This window comes from Lontra canadensis, unplaced genomic scaffold (genome assembly GCF_010015895.1).
Source record: "Lontra canadensis isolate GAN:19392208 unplaced genomic scaffold, GSC_riverotter_1.0 scaffold67, whole genome shotgun sequence".
Taxonomy (NCBI): domain Eukaryota; kingdom Metazoa; phylum Chordata; class Mammalia; order Carnivora; family Mustelidae; genus Lontra; species Lontra canadensis.
In genome coordinates, this window is record NW_022631061.1 from 8,023,170 (window position 1) to 8,042,624 (window position 19,455).

The 19,455-nt window shown below is 37.4% G+C and overlaps 2 protein-coding genes across 4 annotated transcripts in view; both read right to left on the minus strand.

Moving 5' to 3' along the window:
• CCDC169 (coiled-coil domain containing 169) overlaps positions 1-2,450 on the minus strand; it is a 46,150-nt gene extending 43,700 nt beyond the window's left edge. Inside the window, 2 exon segments of the mRNA XM_032880067.1 lie at positions 594-673; positions 2,279-2,450. Of these exon segments, the coding sequence (XP_032735958.1) occupies positions 594-673; positions 2,279-2,361 (163 nt within the window). The 5' untranslated portion in view covers positions 2,362-2,450.
• A 5,200-nt stretch (positions 2,451-7,650) lies between these two features.
• SPART (spartin) overlaps positions 7,651-19,455 on the minus strand; it is a 36,780-nt gene continuing 24,975 nt past the window's right edge. For all 3 annotated transcript variants that reach the window (XM_032880069.1, XM_032880068.1, XM_032880070.1), the window contains exon 9: positions 7,651-8,394. In XM_032880069.1, the coding sequence (XP_032735960.1) occupies positions 8,121-8,394 (274 nt within the window). In that variant the 3' untranslated portion in view covers positions 7,651-8,120. The remainder of the gene's footprint in view (positions 8,395-19,455) is intronic.

Consider the following 19,455-nt stretch of genomic DNA (forward strand, 5'->3'; position numbering starts at 1 on the left):
ATAGTCAATGAACCTCTTCAAAATAGGGAAAGGTCTTCCATTCAAAGTGTTGACACATGGCAGGGTCTCGATATTTGTAGAATGAATTAAGATCTTACATACATTATAAATTTTAAGGTTATATGGATATGTGGGTATGCGGGTGTGTGTGTGTGTGTGCACAACACTCACCACACACCCTACCCCCACCTTTCTTCCAACGCAAATAGCCAAAACCTAGCTAAAGATTTTCAAGTTATAGCCAAATCCAGAAGTTAAGATTCAAAGGGTATTACTTGAGTTAAATAGAAAACTTGTGGCATTTTGTTATTTACCAAAAACAATAATGTATTGATGTCATGTAATAAAGGTTTTACTAACTGTTGAATGAACATTTTGAACTTGTAAGTAGATGAATAATTATGCATTAACAGGTTTGATACTGAATTATTAGTTTTAAAAAGTCTCTATAATAAATTATTATTAATGCTGCCAAAAAGCAGTACTGAAACCTTGGTACTATTATTTCCTATGTATTTAATGCACTGTAAGTATCTTGGCAAAATAAACAATAATTATATAAGAGCCACATATAAAAATATTTACTTATATACCTTCATCATCAGTATTGAGTTTGGCTTCCAGTTCCGCTATCTTGTGTCTTATTTCAAGCATTGATAGTTGCACTATATCCCTATTATTAAAAATATCTTGTTATGATCCAATTATAATATATAAATAATAACACATAATAACACACCACTACTTTAGGAACAATTTATTATGAAACATCACTTATTGAAGGCATGGTTGAGAATCCGAAATCAGGCAAATGGAGACTTCTGATTACCAAGGTCCATAGAGACCCTAATATGCACTAAAGCTCAGAAGCCCCCTGGTGACCTTTAGAAACCCTTTACTCTTAACTTAAATATGATCCCAAGAAGTTGTTATCTGGTTTCTCAAGGCCTAAAAAATTAACTGGGATGAGAGAATGGAATAGCTAGGGCAACAGGTAACTGAAAATCTGAAACAAAGAGTAAAAGAAGAACTAATAAAAAATAAATAAAATATAAATATATATAAATTAAAAATTAAAAAAATTAATAATTTAAAAAAAACCCACATACACACAAATAGCATTCCAGAAATTATCTACTTAGGACATCAGTAAAATAGCACATTAATTATCAAAATATGGCAGAATCATTTATGCAATATGTACTTTTGATTGCCTATTATGTCAAGGCATTGTGATAAATGCTGCAAATACTACAGTGCCTGAATGAACTGAACAATGACACTAACAGTGGCTAACATCCATCGAGTGCTTATTATAAGCTGATGTTAAGTGCTTTACACACTTTTCATTCAATCCTGGCAACAACCACATGGGGCATAATGATTTGCAAACCAATCTTAGAGTTGAGTAAACTGAAGTTAGTGGTTCATTAACTAGCCCAAGATCATGTAGTTACTCAGTGGTAAGAGCTGCAATTTAAATTTATGCAGGATTCCTCTAAAGTGCTTTCTTTTATACTCTACTGACTCAGGGAACATTCTCAGAATGTAAACATTCTCAGAATGTAAGCATTCTCAGAATGCTCACAGCTTAATATTAGGCCAAGAAATAACCAAGCAATTAAACAAGTGTTGTTAGAGCTACAACAGAGGAAAGCACAGGAAGCTTTAGGGGCACAGAGGTGAGTATAAATCTCATGGGGCCTGCTGGTGAGACTGTGGGTATCAGAAAAACCCCCCAAAAAACAAAAAAACAAAACACTTAAAATGTCTCAAAGATTTAATAAAAACTATGATATTGAGTATTTTTTAAAAGTACACAGGAGGAGCATTATTTTTACAAAATGTCACCGTTTCATAAGTTCTCCTCCAGGGATATTAAGACAAGCATAACTAAACAAAACCTTTGTTTCTCTGAAACAGAAAAGCTCAATTTAGCGGAACATGAAAATCAAAGACATATTTTAGCATTACAGTATATGCACACCATACACTCCATTTGACCTGATGCTAAAGACAGAAGATCCTACCTCATAATCTGCCTATTTTTATTTTATTTTATTGCCAAACACTTAGTCAAAGAGGCAAATGAATCTTTCCTACAAAACAGTGTCTACAAGTCGCCAGACTCCCGGGGTATTAATCACATTGCTGGCGTCACATCGACCTCAGTGGCTCCAGCTTTTAACAGCAGGGCACACACATGGGCTTCTCCTCAGGCGGCGTGTACCTGAACCAGACACCCGCGCGGTAGCCCGCGCGCCGCCCTCCAACTCACTTCAAACGGATTTCTTCCAGTAACTCCATTTTAAGGGGGTCGGTGCTCACACCCTCGAAGTTATCGCCTCTCCCTTCCTCCATACTGTGGGATCAGAAACGCCCCCAGGCTCTTCGTCTTTTACAGCTAAGACCACAAGACCTGAAGGGACATCCAGAAGCTGGGGAGGCGGGTATTGCCACGGGCTGTTGTCATGGTGTACTCACAGTCGCCGGCTCCCCGGCGCCTCGCAGTGACGTCGCAGGGCATGGCCCGGGGGGGCGGAGGATGGCTCACGGTCCTAGTGCAGGAATGGGACACAGGCTCCGCCGCCACCGAGTGTAGCTAAAACGTAGAGGTCTCATTGTCCTGGAAAGACGGTGTTCTAAAGCTCCTCTCAAGGCCCAAAAGCTGGGGCCCCATTCCTTTTTCCAGGTGGAAGGAGGATGTGTACCAGCTACATGGCTGACTGTAAGGGAGTAGGGACTGTTGGCCTTGGTGCTTTTTTAAAACACTGACCCAGGCCTGATGTTTACTTTACTCTTATCCCTTGTTAGGGAAATGCGGAATTCAAGAATGGCAGTGCCTTTCTTCAAGTTTACTGCATACTACAGGCTCTGGTTGGAGTGCCTGAGGAGCAGCCTTTGAGAAGGCAGGGCCTGAACTGAGTTTCCAGTACAGATTATTCTTTGTTTTGCCAAATCTGCAGACTGTCCGTGGACACAAAGCTGCTTACAACTGATTGAAGTTTCATGCTTATATTTGTAATCACAAATTTTGCATTCTGCTCCTGATATGTCTGTGCTTTAGTATTATCCCTGGCTCCCATCCATCTTTGAGTAGAAAGATGGGCTGCCTTTACCTCTGACTTCTCTGTTACATTTTCCATAGCCTGAATCAATTTAAGAAGTGTGAGCATGGGACATTTTCTGACACAAATCAGCACAAGTACTCTGGTAAAGAATTTCTTTATTCTGCTTATTGCTTCATCTTTAGTGTTGAGAAGAGTGACCCATGGTAGTGGTCACTATATACATACCGGTTATATCCGTAGGATACTCTTTCAAAGATTTTTTTTTTTAAGCATAAAAATCATACTTGGTAAATGCTTGTTTCATTGGGTTGCTGCTTACCAGCATACTTATGGAAACTTGATCATTTGTGGGAAAAATAGAAAAAAACTTTGATCCCATGGTTGCTACATTTAGTTTGTATAAAACGGTGGAATGGTTCATTAGTTAACATGCTGGAAATAAGTCAAGTCTTCAATTAAAGAGTGGGTTTTAAAAGAGAGAAGGGAGATTCTGGAAGTTTGGAAAGACTGTATTGGGAGATATTTTAAGCATGGGGACAATTTAGAATTTAATTGTTTGAAATGAACATTAAGTGTAGTAAGTAGCACATTTGATTGGTACCTGTTTAGTGTCAAGAACAACCCAGATTAGTAGGTGAAAAGAGAATTTGAAGCATTTTGAGGAATTAATTCAATTAATAACAATTGAGGGTTTATTATGTACAAAGTGATTTGTAAGAAATGCTAAATAGGTTCATCACTTTCAAAAAACCCTATAGTTTATTTAAAAAGTTTAATATGGAAGAATTCCGCCAATTAAGTCATGGAGTATGGCAAATTCTTTACTCCCACTTTTGTGCTCAGCCTAAGACAGGTTGTGGGGAACAAGTTGCAGGTCTCAGACACTCAACAGTGTCTATTCCCTGCCTTGGTGGCTTTCTTTGTTCTTTCCCAGCCAGAATTCTTAGTTTTCTGTCTCTCACAGACTGAAGGGGTGGGGATGGAAGTGAGCTGGGGATGGTTTTTGTTCTCTGGTTTCTTTACACAACTCCCTGCCTCTTTGGGTCAGAAGGGTCAAGAATTCTCTCCACCTCTAATGTCACTTCTAGATCACTACTCTTCCATCCTCATATAAAAACCCACTCCCTTTTTAATTAAAAGAAAAATAATTCCAGAAGTTAACATAGTGTTATATTAGTTTCAGGGATATAGTGATTCAACAATTCTATACATTACTCAGTGCTCATCATAAGTGTACTCTTAATCCCTTTCATCTATTTCACCCATCTGCCCACCTACCTTTCCTCTGGCAACCATCAGTTTGTTTATACTTAAGAATCTGGTGGGTTTCTTTTGTTTTGGTCTTTTTTGTTCATTTGTTTTGTTTCTTACATTCCACATACAAGTGAAATCATATGGCATTTAATCTTTCTCTGACTTCCTTCACTTAGCATCATATTCTTTTCAACCATCCATCCAGTTGAAAATGGCAAAGTTTCATTCTTTTTTCTGAGTAACTTTCCATTACATGTATTATATAATGTCTTCTTTATCCACTCATCTATAGAAGGAATTGTGGGCTGCTTCCATAATTTGGCTATTGTCAATAATGCTGCAGTAAACATAAGGGTACATAAATCTTTTAAATTAGTGTTTTTGTATTCTTTGGGTAAATACCCAGTAATAGAATTACTGAATCATATGGTAGTTCTATTTTTTTTTTTTTTTTAAGGATCCTCCATGCTGGCTGTACCAGTTTGCATTCCCACCAACAGTGCACAAGTGTTCTCTTTTCTCCACACCCTTGCCAACACTTGTGTTTTTTAGTTTAGCCATTCTGACAGGTGTGAGGTGGTATCTCATCTTGGCCATCTGTGGGTCTTCTTTGAAGAAATGTCTGTTCATGTCTTCTGCCCATTTTTAATTGGATCACTTGGCTTTCTGGTGTTGTTAAAGAAGTTCTTTATATATTTTGGATACTAATCCTTTATTGGATATCATTTATAAGTATTTTTTCCTATTCAGTAAGTTGTCTTTTAGTTTTATTTCCTTTGCAGTGCAGAAGCTTTTTATTTTGGTATCCTCTTAATAATGGAGTTTTTATGGTTTCAGTTCTCACATTTAGGTTAGAACAATTTTAGGTTGATCAATTTTGAGTTTTTGTGTACAAGTGGTTCAGTTCCATTCTTTTGCATTATGGCTGTCCAATTTTCCCAGCACCATTTGTTGAGGAGACTGTTCTTTTCCCCATTGCATATTCTTGCTTCTTTTGTCAAATATTGACAATGTAATCATGAGTTTATTTCTGGGCTCTCTATCCCATTACGTGTTGTTTTTTTTTATCAGTACCCCATTATTTTGATTACTATAGCTTTGTACTATATCTTGAAATCTGAGATTGTGATACCAGTTTTGTTCTTCTTTTTCAAGATTGTCTGGCTATTTAGGGTCTTTTGTGGTTCCATACAAACTTTAGGATTATTTGATCTAGTTCTGTGAAAAATGCTGTTGGTATTTTGATAGGGATTGCATCAAATCTGTAGATTTCTTTGGGTAGTATGGACATTTTAACAGTATTTGTTCTTCCAATCCATGGGCATGCGGTATCTTTCCATTTGTTTGTGTCTTCAATTTCTATCAATGTTACAGTTTTCAGAATAAAGACCTTCCACCTCTTTGGTTAAGTGTATTCCTAGGTATTGTATTTTTGGTGCAACTATAAATGGCATGCATTCTTGATGTAACAACCTTCTACTCCTTCTCCTTTTTTCTACCCAGAGACTTCACAGTCATTCCTTATCTACTGACTTTGACATTAAAAGTGTCTTTCCATGGAAAGTTTTCCCATAACCTTGTCCTTCAACTTGCAACTCTCATCGCTTTAATCTTCACTCCACTTCCATAGCTATAAATACTCTGAATCCTGTCACCAGAGTGGCTTTACCTGAGAAAACTTAAATTCAAAAACTGCTATCAACCAAAACCTCATTCTTTCAGCTCCCAATTCAGTTACTCCCTAAAAGAGCAATGTTTTATTAACTAATTGTCTGTGGAGCTTCTTAAATCTGTAAATGCTGGGACCCTATCCCTTTTCACAGCGATCTTGCTTCCTTAACAGCACACTCTAGCAATTTGCTCTTCAGCTGGCTTCCAAAATAGATTGGGGGGTGTGTGTGTGTATGTGCCTGTGTAGAGGACACTTGCCATTAGTCACTGTTTCCTCTTAATGAACAACTTTCAGGGTGATCAAATTATTTCTTCACATGTGACAACTTTTTGCATAGAATACATCTAAAGATATTATTGGGGGCCTCCCCCCCACCTAATCTATGTTCTTAAAGATATTCAGCTTTCTATATCTTTAAATATGAATAGAAAAAAATTTGGATGAAAACAAGCTATTCAGAAATAACAGTGAGCCAATTCCTCGTAATTTCTTTATATACACACATGCATGCACATGTTTATTTCTCTCTCCTAATGGTTCTGTTTCTCTGGAACATTCTAATATAGAAGTTATAAAGATTATGTCTATTAATCTAAAAAAGCGACCCACAACCAAATGAGCAAAGCAGAATGAAGTAAAATGGACAACTAAATACAAATCCAATTTTTGACAAATCCAGTTTTGCTGACCACTGCTCTAAGTTAACTTTGTAAACTTTAGGGTCCACTATTTGTCATTCCACTTCTCAAATTTAAGGCAGAGATTAACTGGAAGCTATTTACCAATTCAGTTTTATTTCCACATTATCCTTAGCCTTAGGGAAAGGATCCATTAATTCTAGGTGTTCCCAAAATACAATCCTGTGCATACATTTGAGGCCAAGTAATTCAGAAACAGTTTATTCATAAAGGGTGTTTTTAAGACAGTTTCAAATAAGGTCTAACAAACTAAGTAGCCATTAAACTAAAGTAGCCAGAAATATCAGAATGGACAATAGATATGAAAATCAATACCAATCACTTATAATCAGTAAACAAAAATAAAATGTCATTAGGTATTTACTTATGTATTTGTACCTTATAGGTGTGTGAATGTCCTGTCTTCTGCCAGAGTGGAAACCATTATACCTCACCCACCATGGATTAAGCCTGAATTCTTCACATTCTTAACCATGATTATAAATAGAAGCTTTTCTAATAATTTATTGGCTTTAACATAAAAATTCCAATGACTAAATCCCAAAATAAAAATACATTTACCATCCAAAAAATTCTGTTCATATTTTTAATACAAATTTAGCCTCTTGGAGTAACTTAAAGAAGTAGATATGGTAAAATAATTTCTTAAAGTACTTTTTTGTCCAATTAAGGTGATGATATTCACAAATTTTAATACAATATCAATCATATACCAAAACTTCCTAGGCTCCTAGTAGATCAATACCAGTCTACCTCTAGAAGATTAAAAAAAAAAACTTTGTATTCATTCTAAATCAGAAAGACCATCCCCCTTCCTAACGAAGATATAAGCTACCAAATAATTTTATAGAACCTCATCTTATTTTTCATGATTAAAAAAGTCTTTTAAATGTTATCTGAGAATTCTTTTAGTTTAGGATTATAGTTATTTTTAGCTTACACACTGAAAATAAGTACCTAGGGGAAAAAAAATCCACAATTAGTGCAAAGCCAGCAGACAATATTTTAAGTCATTCTTTCAAGTACAACTAGAGCTAACGTTACTAAATGCCAAATTTTATGTAAATATATAATTTCCTATCTTGCTTTTTGAAAGACAGCAAATACAAAAATAGTTTAACATCAGGTTTAATGAGGTTTATAGCACATGTATTATTAATTTTATTTTAACTGCAAAAATATTTCAGCCACATTTAGAAAAAATAATGAGAATATAACCCTATATTCTAAAGGCCATATGCAAGAATACTGATTCTTTTCCTTGTAAATAGAAGACATGCTATAAAGCTTATGAAATAGTCACTTCATAGGAATGAATACATTTTTAAAACACTGGTTAATCTGTGGGGAATTCCACATTTGCCTATTTAACAAAAATGTATCCACCTTGTAAGGCTTTGGTATAGGTGATTCATAGCACTTCCATCATTTCTCTTTCTTCTTTGCCTCACTCTTCTCTAGTTCCTTTGTCTCCTCACCCTTCTCCCTTTTCATGTTTACGTTTGCTCTTCCTTCTTGATTTCTTCCCTTAGAATTATCAACTATTTTATAGTCTTCAAGGAGTGTTTGTCCCGTTTCTTTTGCAGTTTTCTTCACCATTGCTTTGATACCAATGTTGTCAATATTATAGGCAGTTACACCAACATTGATGGCAGAATCTACTGCATCATGTGTAGCTTCTCCAGCAGTATGCCCATATCTTTAAAAGAAAGGATTAGAAAAAAGTGTAATGAAATTATAAATATAAATTAAGATCTTTTGAATTAGTGTTAAATCGTCCCATGTTTAGTATGTTATTCCTGAAAGCAAAATCAAAGGTTATGTTTCAAGTTAATTAATAACTTAAAACACAGTAAAGAATAAAATCAAACTGTGCCAAGGCTGCATTTCTCCTTTAGCAAAAACTGTGAAAATAAACTCAGGCTAGCTGAGATTTATTTAATAAAGATGGTTTGTGTTGAAGAATAAAATATAAATTATAATAAAGATTATTCATCAGTCACTATTTCCCTTTTTTTAACCCACCCCTTCTGGAAATAGAGAATTTTCAATGAAGCCAACTGTAGGGCACAAAGAATCTATAGTCACTATAAATGGTTTTGAGTTCTACCTTAACTAGACTTTGGTTAGGTCTTTTATTTGTTTTATTTATTTTTTAATGAGGGATAGTGGGTAGGATAAGAGAGGTGAGAAGCAGAAGGAGAGGGAGAGGAATCTTAACCAGGCTCCATGCCCAGAGCAGAGCCCGACAGGGAGCTTGATCTCACAAACTTGAGATCATGACCTGAGCAGAAATCTAGAGTCAGATGCTTAACCGACTAAGCCACCCAGGCACCAGAATCTGAGGTTGTCTTTTTTTTCTTTTTTTTTTTAATTTGACAGATAGAGATCACAAGTAGGTAGAGAGGCAGGCAGAGAGAGAGGAGGAGGCAGGCTCCCTGCTGAGCAGAGAGCCCGATGCGGGGCTCGATCCCAGAACCCTGAGATCATGACCTGAGCCGAAGGCAGAGGCTTAACCCACTGAGCCACCCAGGCGCCCCTCTGAGGTTATCTTTAAGCAAAGATTCTACAACACTTCCTCCCTCACTCCACTCTGCGGCAGACTCACTGGCCTTCTTATGTTCTTTGAAGCCATCAGACACCCAGGAGCCACCTTAAGACCTCTGTACTGGCTGAAATCTGCCTAAACTATTCTCACCCTAGGTATTCACATGTCTCACTGCCTAAGCTTCTTCAAATCAGCTAATTGTCTTCTCACTATCTCACCTATTTCAACTGCCTTACTCCACATGCTCTACCCCACTGCCCATCAACCTGTCCTTAAGCTGTTCTTATTGCATAACTTACCACCTGCTACAGACTATAGAATTTAGGAACTCCCATTGTTTTTGCTTTGCTTATTGTCTTGCCAGAATAGAAACCCTATTAGGAAAAGGACTCTGCCATGTTCTTTAATGTATCCTACGCAGTGAGAACACTGCCTGACATTCAATATTTGTTGAATGAATAGATTTAATTCCTGCCCTATCCACACAGTTTCTAGTACATCAAATGTATAGCAAAGTGCTTGGGAAATTATAAAAGCACTATACAAAAGTAGTCCTTATTGACAATTACCACTATCTGTGCTTAATACTATTTCTCTAAGAAAATACAAGTTAAAGGCCTACACAAAGATACTAAAAATTATCCCACTGCTGTTTCTCTTTACCTTTTTCAAAGTACCAGGTTTTTTCTTGCCTAGCAACAACCAACAAAAAGGCAACATTTTACATTTTTCTCCAGGACACACTGAAATTTCCTAGGTGATTTGTGACCTGTATCTGGACATTTTATACTAATATTGGATCTGTCCTTTGAATTCCCAAGTCCTCTATTACCATTACTCCGGCCTTGAACAGTGGATTGTGATCCTACTAGCTTGCTCATGCTTGTGTTTTTTTTTTTTTTCCAATCTCAGTGCTAGAAGTGTGAATCTTATTATGTTCCTGAATGAGGATTCCATTCATTCCTGTGCCTGTTAATAATTAGAACCAGAGGATGACAGAATCTACAGTTTGTCAAACTGTATAGCTATACATTCTTTTTAAAAAAGATTATTTAAGACAAAGAACATGTGCTTCGGGGAAGAGGCAGATGGAAAGAGAGAGAATCCCAAAGCAGACTCAATGAGTGCAGAGCCATAGGGCTCAATACCAGGACCCCAAGATCATGACCTGAGCCGAAATCAAGGGTCAGATGCTTAATTGACTGAGCCACTCAGGCGACCCCATACCACTCTTGATTGGGGCTTTCTCACAGTTACCAGACATCAAAGCTTCCTTAACAGCCACCTGCCAGTACCTGTTGCTTTGCAGTCCCTCGACATTCCACAGCATTTGCTGATTTTGCAGAAGACATGGAACCTTCTCACTGTCAATCAAGCCCCCACAAATACTATCATCAGGTGGCAATGGCTAAAGCTAAATGAGAAGAAAGAGGTGGCAGCAGTTTCAGCACTGGAAGAGTGAGCTTAACTCTTGGTTGAGCAGGTTTCTCTTAGGGCTTTTCTTTTCCATGTCTGTGTGAGCTATAAGGAAGTGACATGGTTAACCTAAGAATTTGGCTGTATCAGTGTTTGTGAATATAGGAAATCCTCCAGATTCAGGACCTTCCACTTCCCTATTCTACTGATGCATTCTGATACCTCTAACTGCACTCATGATATTTTTATACGAAACACAATTCTAAAGGCTACATTATTAGTAGTAATGTGCTAAAAAGGAGTCTGTGTTGATACACTGAGGTTTTGTTTTCCCATGCTATCTCCATTTCAGCAGCAATTCCTGTTAATTTGGTTAACAGTACCAAACTAGGAGTCAAAAAACTACATTTTAATACCAATTGTGCCCCAAACTAATCATATGATGTTGGTGAGGTCTCAACCTCTTTACATTTCATCAATTATTACTTCATTTAATAAAATGAAATGTCTAGGTTAAAGCACTTTGAAAATTCCATTATGCAATATGTGTAATTATTTTTAAAGACCTTATAAAATGGCTTTTAAGCAGTTGTGTTTATTTACTTTAATATATCCTCATCTATCACTTCTGCTTCCTAGTATGCCTTAGAACCAGTATTTCTGGCAGGAATCTGTTCTTCTCTTCCTTGATAAGTAAATGCTCAGTTCTTTTCTTCATTCAAACTATACCGTAGATTCGGACTACACTGCTAAAAACTAAAAAGCCTATTTCTGGTAAAAAGACGTTTATTTTTTATTTCTTTTTAAAAAGTTTAATTATAGCTTACTAGATTTTATATGCCAAGTAACACTACCAATTGAAGAGAATTAAAAATGAATATAAAGTATGCTCTAAATAAGTCAATGAGACTTAATATACAATTTAAATGAGACTTTTCAGAAATTTCTCCAGAAAAAATTCTCCAGCACGTTCAGTAATGTCTACAAAGACAACAAATTGCCATTGATTCTAGATTTCATTAATTATAACAAAATTTCAGTCATAACAAATTTCTAGTAAATCTGCCTAAAATTCAATTTACTTTACATGCAACCTTCAAAAATATTCTTGGAAATATTAATCTTAAATATTTGAATTAGAAATAGCATCTTCTTAGTCTGTCCATCCAAGGCAGGTGGGTTGTGGTCAATTTAAGAAGGACCTTATAAGTGAAGCTGAGGAATTTAAACTTTATCTTGAAACTAGTGGGAATGGCACAACCAAATTTATGTTTTAGATACCTCTAAGTCAGGTTGCATTGTGAATTGTAAGGGTGTAAAAGGGACACAGAGGAACCAGTTAGGAAACAAGCTATAAGATGGATGAGAAATGATGAGGCTCTATTCTATAGTAGTGGTCATAAGACTGGAGAGGAAAAGATAAATATAAAAAACAGGATTTAGTGAATGAACAGCTGTATGGTGATGCAGTTGGGATTCATGAAGCTTAAAGTTTAAAACAAAAATTAACTGGAAACATAGATTTGAGAGGTTGTAACTATAGACACCAGTATAAAGAACAAAGAACCACAAAGAACAGAAAAAGACTGACCAAAGAGTGAAACCTTAGAACCAATATTTAATGAATGTATATGGAAGACAACGACCCTGAGAAGTAGTCTGATAAGACAAAACTGAACTGTGAGTTAAATGAGAATACTGTTAAAATTTGTGGACAGCTGACCCACTAATCTTAACAAGCAGTAAGTCTTTGAGCAAGATCAATCAGAAGGAGAGGCTACAGTGAGCATGTGAATAGACTTTATTCATGAAAAATGAAGGAAAATATCTAAGACATTAAAAAGACATGTCTTTCAAATCTAAAGATAACATTAAATGGAACTCTGGCTAATATGATTTACACTAAATCTGAAGCCAAACTGAAAGACAGACTTAATGATGAGTCAAAATCAACAAGAAGAAATTAAGCAAATGTAAATACAAAGTTCTTAGTCTTAGGTACATGTATCAACTGTCCAAAAATAAGACGAAGGCCCAGATTTTAAATAAAAGGTACATTTCTTTAAAAAGCCCAAGTTTGATATGGGTCAATGAAGTAACAGCTACTAAAAAGAAACACTCTTTGTGTTGTATGCCCTATTTCTCAAATGCTAAATATGACCAAATGAGGGAGGCAAATCCCACTGTATTCTATCTGGTCACAATACATAACACTACATTCAATTCTGGGTTCCATTTTGAGAAGAACACTGGTAAATGAAGGATCTGGAAACCATACTATATATGGAATTAAAGGAACAGGGAGTATTTTGAAGTTAAGAAAAAGTTAAGTGGAACACATGATGATAATCTTTAAATACTTATATAGTTACCATATGGAAAAGAGAAGACTGATCTTATAGAACTCCTGAATCGATGCTATACAGAACTGGTTTTGGGTAATATGACATCTGCCAAAAAAATTACCATCAATGAATTTGAATTTGCCCCTTCACCTAGTGCAAATTTAAGGGGAATTTTAATTAAAATTCACTAAACAAACCAATAAAATACTGTATCTTGAAAAGGTAAATTCCTTATAGAAAAACAATTTTACTAAGCTTATTCTTCTGAAAAATGGAGAACACATTTTGTCTTAGAATAAGATAAAATTTTAATAAGGGGAAAACAAGAATGGATCTTTCTGAATTTATATGATTTTCCTCTAAACTATTTAATTTTTTAAAGTTTATTTTTTTTTAGTAATCTCTATTACCCAGCGTGGGGCTTGAACATAGGACCTCAAGATCAAGAGTCACACCCACTTTTGACAGAGCCAGCCAGGCACCCCATCCTCTAAACAATTTCAAATGGGGGAAAAAAAAGGAGCTTAAAGCTGAAACTTAGAAGCTATGTAGAAGAGTGAGGAATTATTTAGTAGATACCATGCTGCAATTAAATACAGTAGATTTAAAGTTACTTATTTTTATTGTTCCTGTATGTCTTCATGATCCTAAATTTAAAGACAAAAGTATTAATGTAACTGATAAAAACAGTCTTAATGAACAGTTCCTACATATTTACCTAAGTTTTAAGAATATAATTATACAGCTCTTTAGATAAACCACTCATAATCAATGAACATAATCTTTAATCATAAAACCATGAAAGGAGGGGCAGGATGGCAGAGAAGTAGGAGACCCTGTTTCAACCAGTCTCCTAAAGTAAGCTAAGTATCTACCAGAACACTCTGAACACCCATAAATCAGTCTGAGATGTAAGATTGTACACTTCTAGATCTCTACAGGAGCAGAAGGTATCAGTGGAGAGGTAATGGGAGTGGGAACACTTGGACAGATATTGGAGGATAAACAGAAGGGGGAGGGAGCCACCAGAAGCAAACCATTTGAAAGTAATACCCCAATACAAAAGTGCCCTGTGATTGGGGACCAGCATTAACTTGGAGACTGGTTAAAAGCACTCAAAAAGAGCAAAAGATCTTCAGGGGCAACTGGTGGAACTGGGCAGTTAGGGGCACAGACCTAAGCCCAGGATCCCAGGGTGGTTACCACCAGCAACCACTCGAGCCAGAGAGAGTCCGGCAAGGGAGTCCAGTCCGTGGTCCCTGAGCCTGTGGCTTTCCGCGGCTTGTACCACCTCTCCAGCTGGGTGCACCGCCGCCCGCGCCTCAGGGAGTCCGGTGTAGGCGCCAGCCTGCAGTCTCTGGGCTGGCAGCCGATTACGACCTGCGTGGCCGCGGGGTGTGCAGCCTGTGCCTGAGAGAACCCAGGGCAGTCTCAGGTCAGGGTCCCTTGACCGGCAGCATTACACGACCTGTGCCTCTGCCTGGTGCAAGTGTGTCAGTTGTGGGCGTGGGCCCCAGATAGCAGTACCGGCAATGGCAGCAACCTGGGTTTGGGCTTGCCTGGACCAATAACGCGGTTTTAGTGGCACAGGGGTGCAGAAACAAGCGGGGCCTCAGGTGACCACCAATAACAGTGGCTGGGAGTGAGCACCACCTGTGGGGAGCTGTGGTGTTCAGCGGAGTTTGCATGGGGGGCGTCTGTGTGTTCTGGACCACCCAGAGGGAAGCAGTCTGAGGTTTCTCTCTGAGGCAGAGGTCTGGGTGTGGACAGTTTGCTTTCCACTAAACCTCCGAAAAGCCACAAAAGCCACAAAAAGCCACCAAAGAACAAAACCTCCAGAAAACAAAAGCCTGAAAAACCCGTTTCCACAGAGCCAATCCCCTAATAGGGGGCAGGGTGACTCAGCCCAAGCAGGACCCTCCCCAAGAAGATAAGCCAAAAGAACAAGAGGATAACGACCACAGAGTCCCCATAAAAATGTAAAACCCCAACATCAGGGGAAAACAATATATTAATCTCCTGGTATTGCCCCAAAACCTGTATATTTCATAGATAACAACTTTTCTTTTTTCTTTTTTAAAAATTCGTTCTTATGATTCTTATTCTTTTAATTTTTTTTTTTAGCCTACTTTCCATTATGACTAGAGGTTTAATGCAACATATTCCATAATAACTTTTTAACTGGAACTTTTTTCATACCTGTATTTATATACCTGTATAATATACCTGTATTTTTTTTTTAAATACATATAGATATAAGCTTCAATATAATCTTTTTTCCCTATTCAATGCCACCCCTATATATAAACCAGTTTCAATTTCCCTGTATCTCTGGAAAGTTGAGTCCTTTAACAAAAATAACAAGATTCACACAGGAAGAACTGAAATAACCTTCCTCGCCCACATCCAGAGTTTATAAGCATCTTCCCATCTTATTCTTCTGTTAGGGTTTCTGTGTATTTGTTTTTGTACTATATAAATCTTATTCTTGGGGTTCATTTTGGCCGGGTGTTTCTTTTTTTTCTCTTGTCTTTTATTTTTGTTGGTCTTTTTGTTTGTTCGTTTTGTTCATGTACCTTATAAATCTTATTTTTGAGGTGCATTTTGGCAGGGTTTTCTTTTTTTTTCTCTTTTTTCTTTCTTTTTGGTGGTGACTTCTAATTGCTCCAAAACTTTCCAGGGTGCACCTTGCCTAGAGTGTGGCTGATATATTCAGCTATACATCCTCTCAACCACCTCTCACCAGAATGACTAGGAGGAGGAACACTCAACAGAGGAAAAATCAGAGACTGTGCCCTCTGCCACGATCTACTGGATAAGGACATAAACAGTATGTTGGAAAGGGAATTCAGGGTAACAATTATCCAGGCAATGGCTGGCTTGGAGGAGACCATTAGTGGCAACACAGAAACTCTAAGGGTGGAAGTGAGGGCTGATCTGGCAGTACTAAAGAATGCTATCAGTGAGATCAATCTAATCTAAATACTCTAACACCTAGAGTAACCAAGGCAAAAGATCTAATTAGTGATCTAGAAGACAAACTGATAGAAAGGAAGGATCGGGAGGAGGCCTGGAACCAACAGCTTAGAAGCCATGAAAACAGAATTAGGGGGAAAAATGACACCATGAAACGTTCCAATGTCACAATTATTGGGATGCCTAACAAATTACTGGGATGCCTAACAAATTTCCCTAGTCTGGGGAATGGAACAAGTGTTTCTGTCCTAGAGGCAGAAAGGATACCCCCCAAGACCAACAAATCTAGAAAGACCTCCAGACACATAACTATGAAATTCACAAATCATAATTTTAGAAACGGGGTCCTAAGGGCAGCTAGGGCGAAGAGATTCCTTACATACAGAAGAAGGTCCACTAGAATAACATCAGACCTGTCCACACAAACCTGGCAAGCCAGAAAGGGCTGGCAAGACATATTCAGGGCACTAAATGAGAAGAACATGCATCCAAGAATACTTTACCCAGCAAGGCTGACATTCGAAATGGATGGAGAGACAAAGAGCTTCCAAGACCGGCAAGGTTTGAAAGAGTATGTGACCACCAAGCCAGCACTACAAGAAATATTGGGGGGGGGGGGTCCATAAAGAGGAAAGAACCCAAGAGTGACATAGAACAGAAATTTACAGAGACAACCACAGAAACAACCTATAGAAACAAGAAACAACCGATAGAAACAGGCAACATGATGTCAATAAAAACTTATCTTTCAATAATCATTCTCAATCTGAACAGCCTAAATGCTTCCATAAAACAGCACAGGGTTGCAGACTGGATAAAATGACAGGATCTGTCCATATGCTCTCTACAAGAGACAATTCGGGACCTAAAGATACATCCAGACTGAGAGTGAAGGGATGGAAAACCATCTTTCATTCCAACAGGCCTCAAAAGAAAGCTGGGGTAGCAATTCTCATATCAGATAAATTAGATTTTAAGCTAAAGACTGTAGTCAGATATACAGAAGGACACCACATCATTTTTAACGGGTCTATCCACAGGAAGATCTAACAATTCTAAGTATTTATGCCCCCAATAAGGGAGCAGCCAACTACATAAGCCAACTGTTAATCAAAATAAAGAGTCCTACTGATATGAACATATTAATTGTAGGGTATCTTAACATGCCATTGTCAGCAATAGACAGATCATCTAAGCAGAAAATCAATAAAGAACCAAGAGCTTTGAATGACACATTGGACTAGATGGACCTCAAAGATATATACAGAACATTCCACCCTAAAACAATAGAATACTCATTCTTCTCAAGCGCACATGGAACTTTCTTCAGAATAGACCACATACTTGGTCACAAATCAGGGCTCAACCAATACTAAAAGACTGAGATTATTCCCTGCACATTCTCAGACCACAATGCTTTGGAACTGGAACTCAACCATAAGAAAAAGGTTAGAAGGAATACAAACACTTGGTAGCTAAAGATCATTCTGCTCAAGAATGTTTGGATCAACCAGGAAATCAAAGAAGAACTAAAACAATTCACAGAAACCAATGAGAATGAAGACACATTGGTCCAAAACTTACGGGATACAGCAAAGGCAGTCCTATGGGGTAAACACACAGCCATCCAAGCCTTACTCAAAAAAATTGAAAAACCCCGAATATGCCAACTCTCTTTACACCTTAAAGAACTGGAAAATCAACAAGAAATTAAGCCAGCCCCACGCACAAGAAAGGAAATAATTAAGCTCAGAGCTGAGATCAATGAGTTAGAAACTAGAGATACAGCAGAACACATCAACGAAACTAGAAGCTGATTCTTGGAAAGAATTAATAAGATTGATAAACCACTAGCCAAACTAATCCAAAAGAAAAGAGAGAGGAACCAAATTAATAAAATTATGAACAAAAGGGGAGAGATCACGACTAACACCAAGGAAATAGAAACAATCAGAAATTATTATCAACAGCTATATGCCAATAAGTTAAGCAACCTAGAAGAAATGGATGCATTCCTGGAAACCTATACACTTCCAAGACTGAAACAGGAAGAAACTGACAACCTGAATAGACCAATATCTAGTAATGAGATTGAAGCAGTTGATCAAAAACCTCCCAAAAAACAAGAGCCCAGGACCTGATGGATTCCCTGAGGAATCCTACCAAGCATTCAAAGAAGAAATAATACCTATTCTCCTGAACCTGTTTCAAAAAAATAGAAACAAAAGGAAAACTTCCAGACTCTTCCTATGAAGCAGCATTACCCTGATCCCCAAACCAGGCAAACAGCCCATTAAAAAGGAGAATTTCAGACCAGTATCCCTGATGAATATGGACACCAAGATTCTCAACAAGATCCTAGCTAAGAGGATCCAACAACTGTACATTAAAAAGACTACCATTACATTAAAAAGATGACCAGGTGGGATTTATCCCTGGGATGCAAGGGTGGTTCCACATTCACAAGTCAATCAATGTAATAGAACAAATCAATAAGAGAATAGAGAAGAATCACATAGTCCTCTCAACTGATGCAGAAAAAGCATTTGACAAAATACAGCATCTGCTCCTGATTAAAACTCTTCAAAGCATAGGGATAGAGGGAACATTTCTCAACTTCCTAAAATCTATCTATGAAAAACCCAAAGTGATTATTATTCCCAATGGGGAAAAGCTGGCAGCCTTCCCTTTGAGATCAGGAACACGACAAGGATGCCTACTCCTGCCACTGCTGCTCAACATAGTACTAGAAGTCCCAGCAACAGCAATCAAACAACAAAAAGAAATAAAAGGTATTCAAATAGGCAAAGAAGAAGTCAAACTCTCTTCAAAGATGACATGATACTTTATATGGAAGCCCAAAAGACTCCACCCCCAAACTACTAGAACTCATACAGCAATTCAGTAGTGTGGCAGGATACAAAATCAATGTACAGAAATCGATTGCTTTCTTATACACTAAAAATGAAACTATAGAATGGAAATTAGAGAATCAATTCCATTTACGATAGCACCAAGAACCATAGATACCTTGGAATAAACCTAACCAAAGAGGTAAATGATCTGTACTCGAGGAACTACAGAACACTCATGAAAGAAATTGAAGAAGACACAAAAAGATGGAAAAGCATTCCATGCTCATGGATCGGAAGAATAAACATTGTTAAAATGTCTATACTGCCCAGAGCAATCTATACTTTCAATGCCATCCCAAACAAAATTCCACCAGCATTTTTCAAAGTACTGGAACAAACAATCCTGAAATTTGTATGGAACCAGAAAAGACCCCAAATTGCTAAGGAAATGTTGAAAAAGAAAAACAAAACTGGGGGCATAATGTTACCTGATTTCAGGCTTTACTACAAAGCTGTGATCACCAAGACAGCATGGTACTGGCACAAAACAGACACACAGAGCAGTGAAACAGAGTAAAGAGTCCAGATATGGGCCTGCAACTCTATGCTAAAATAATCTT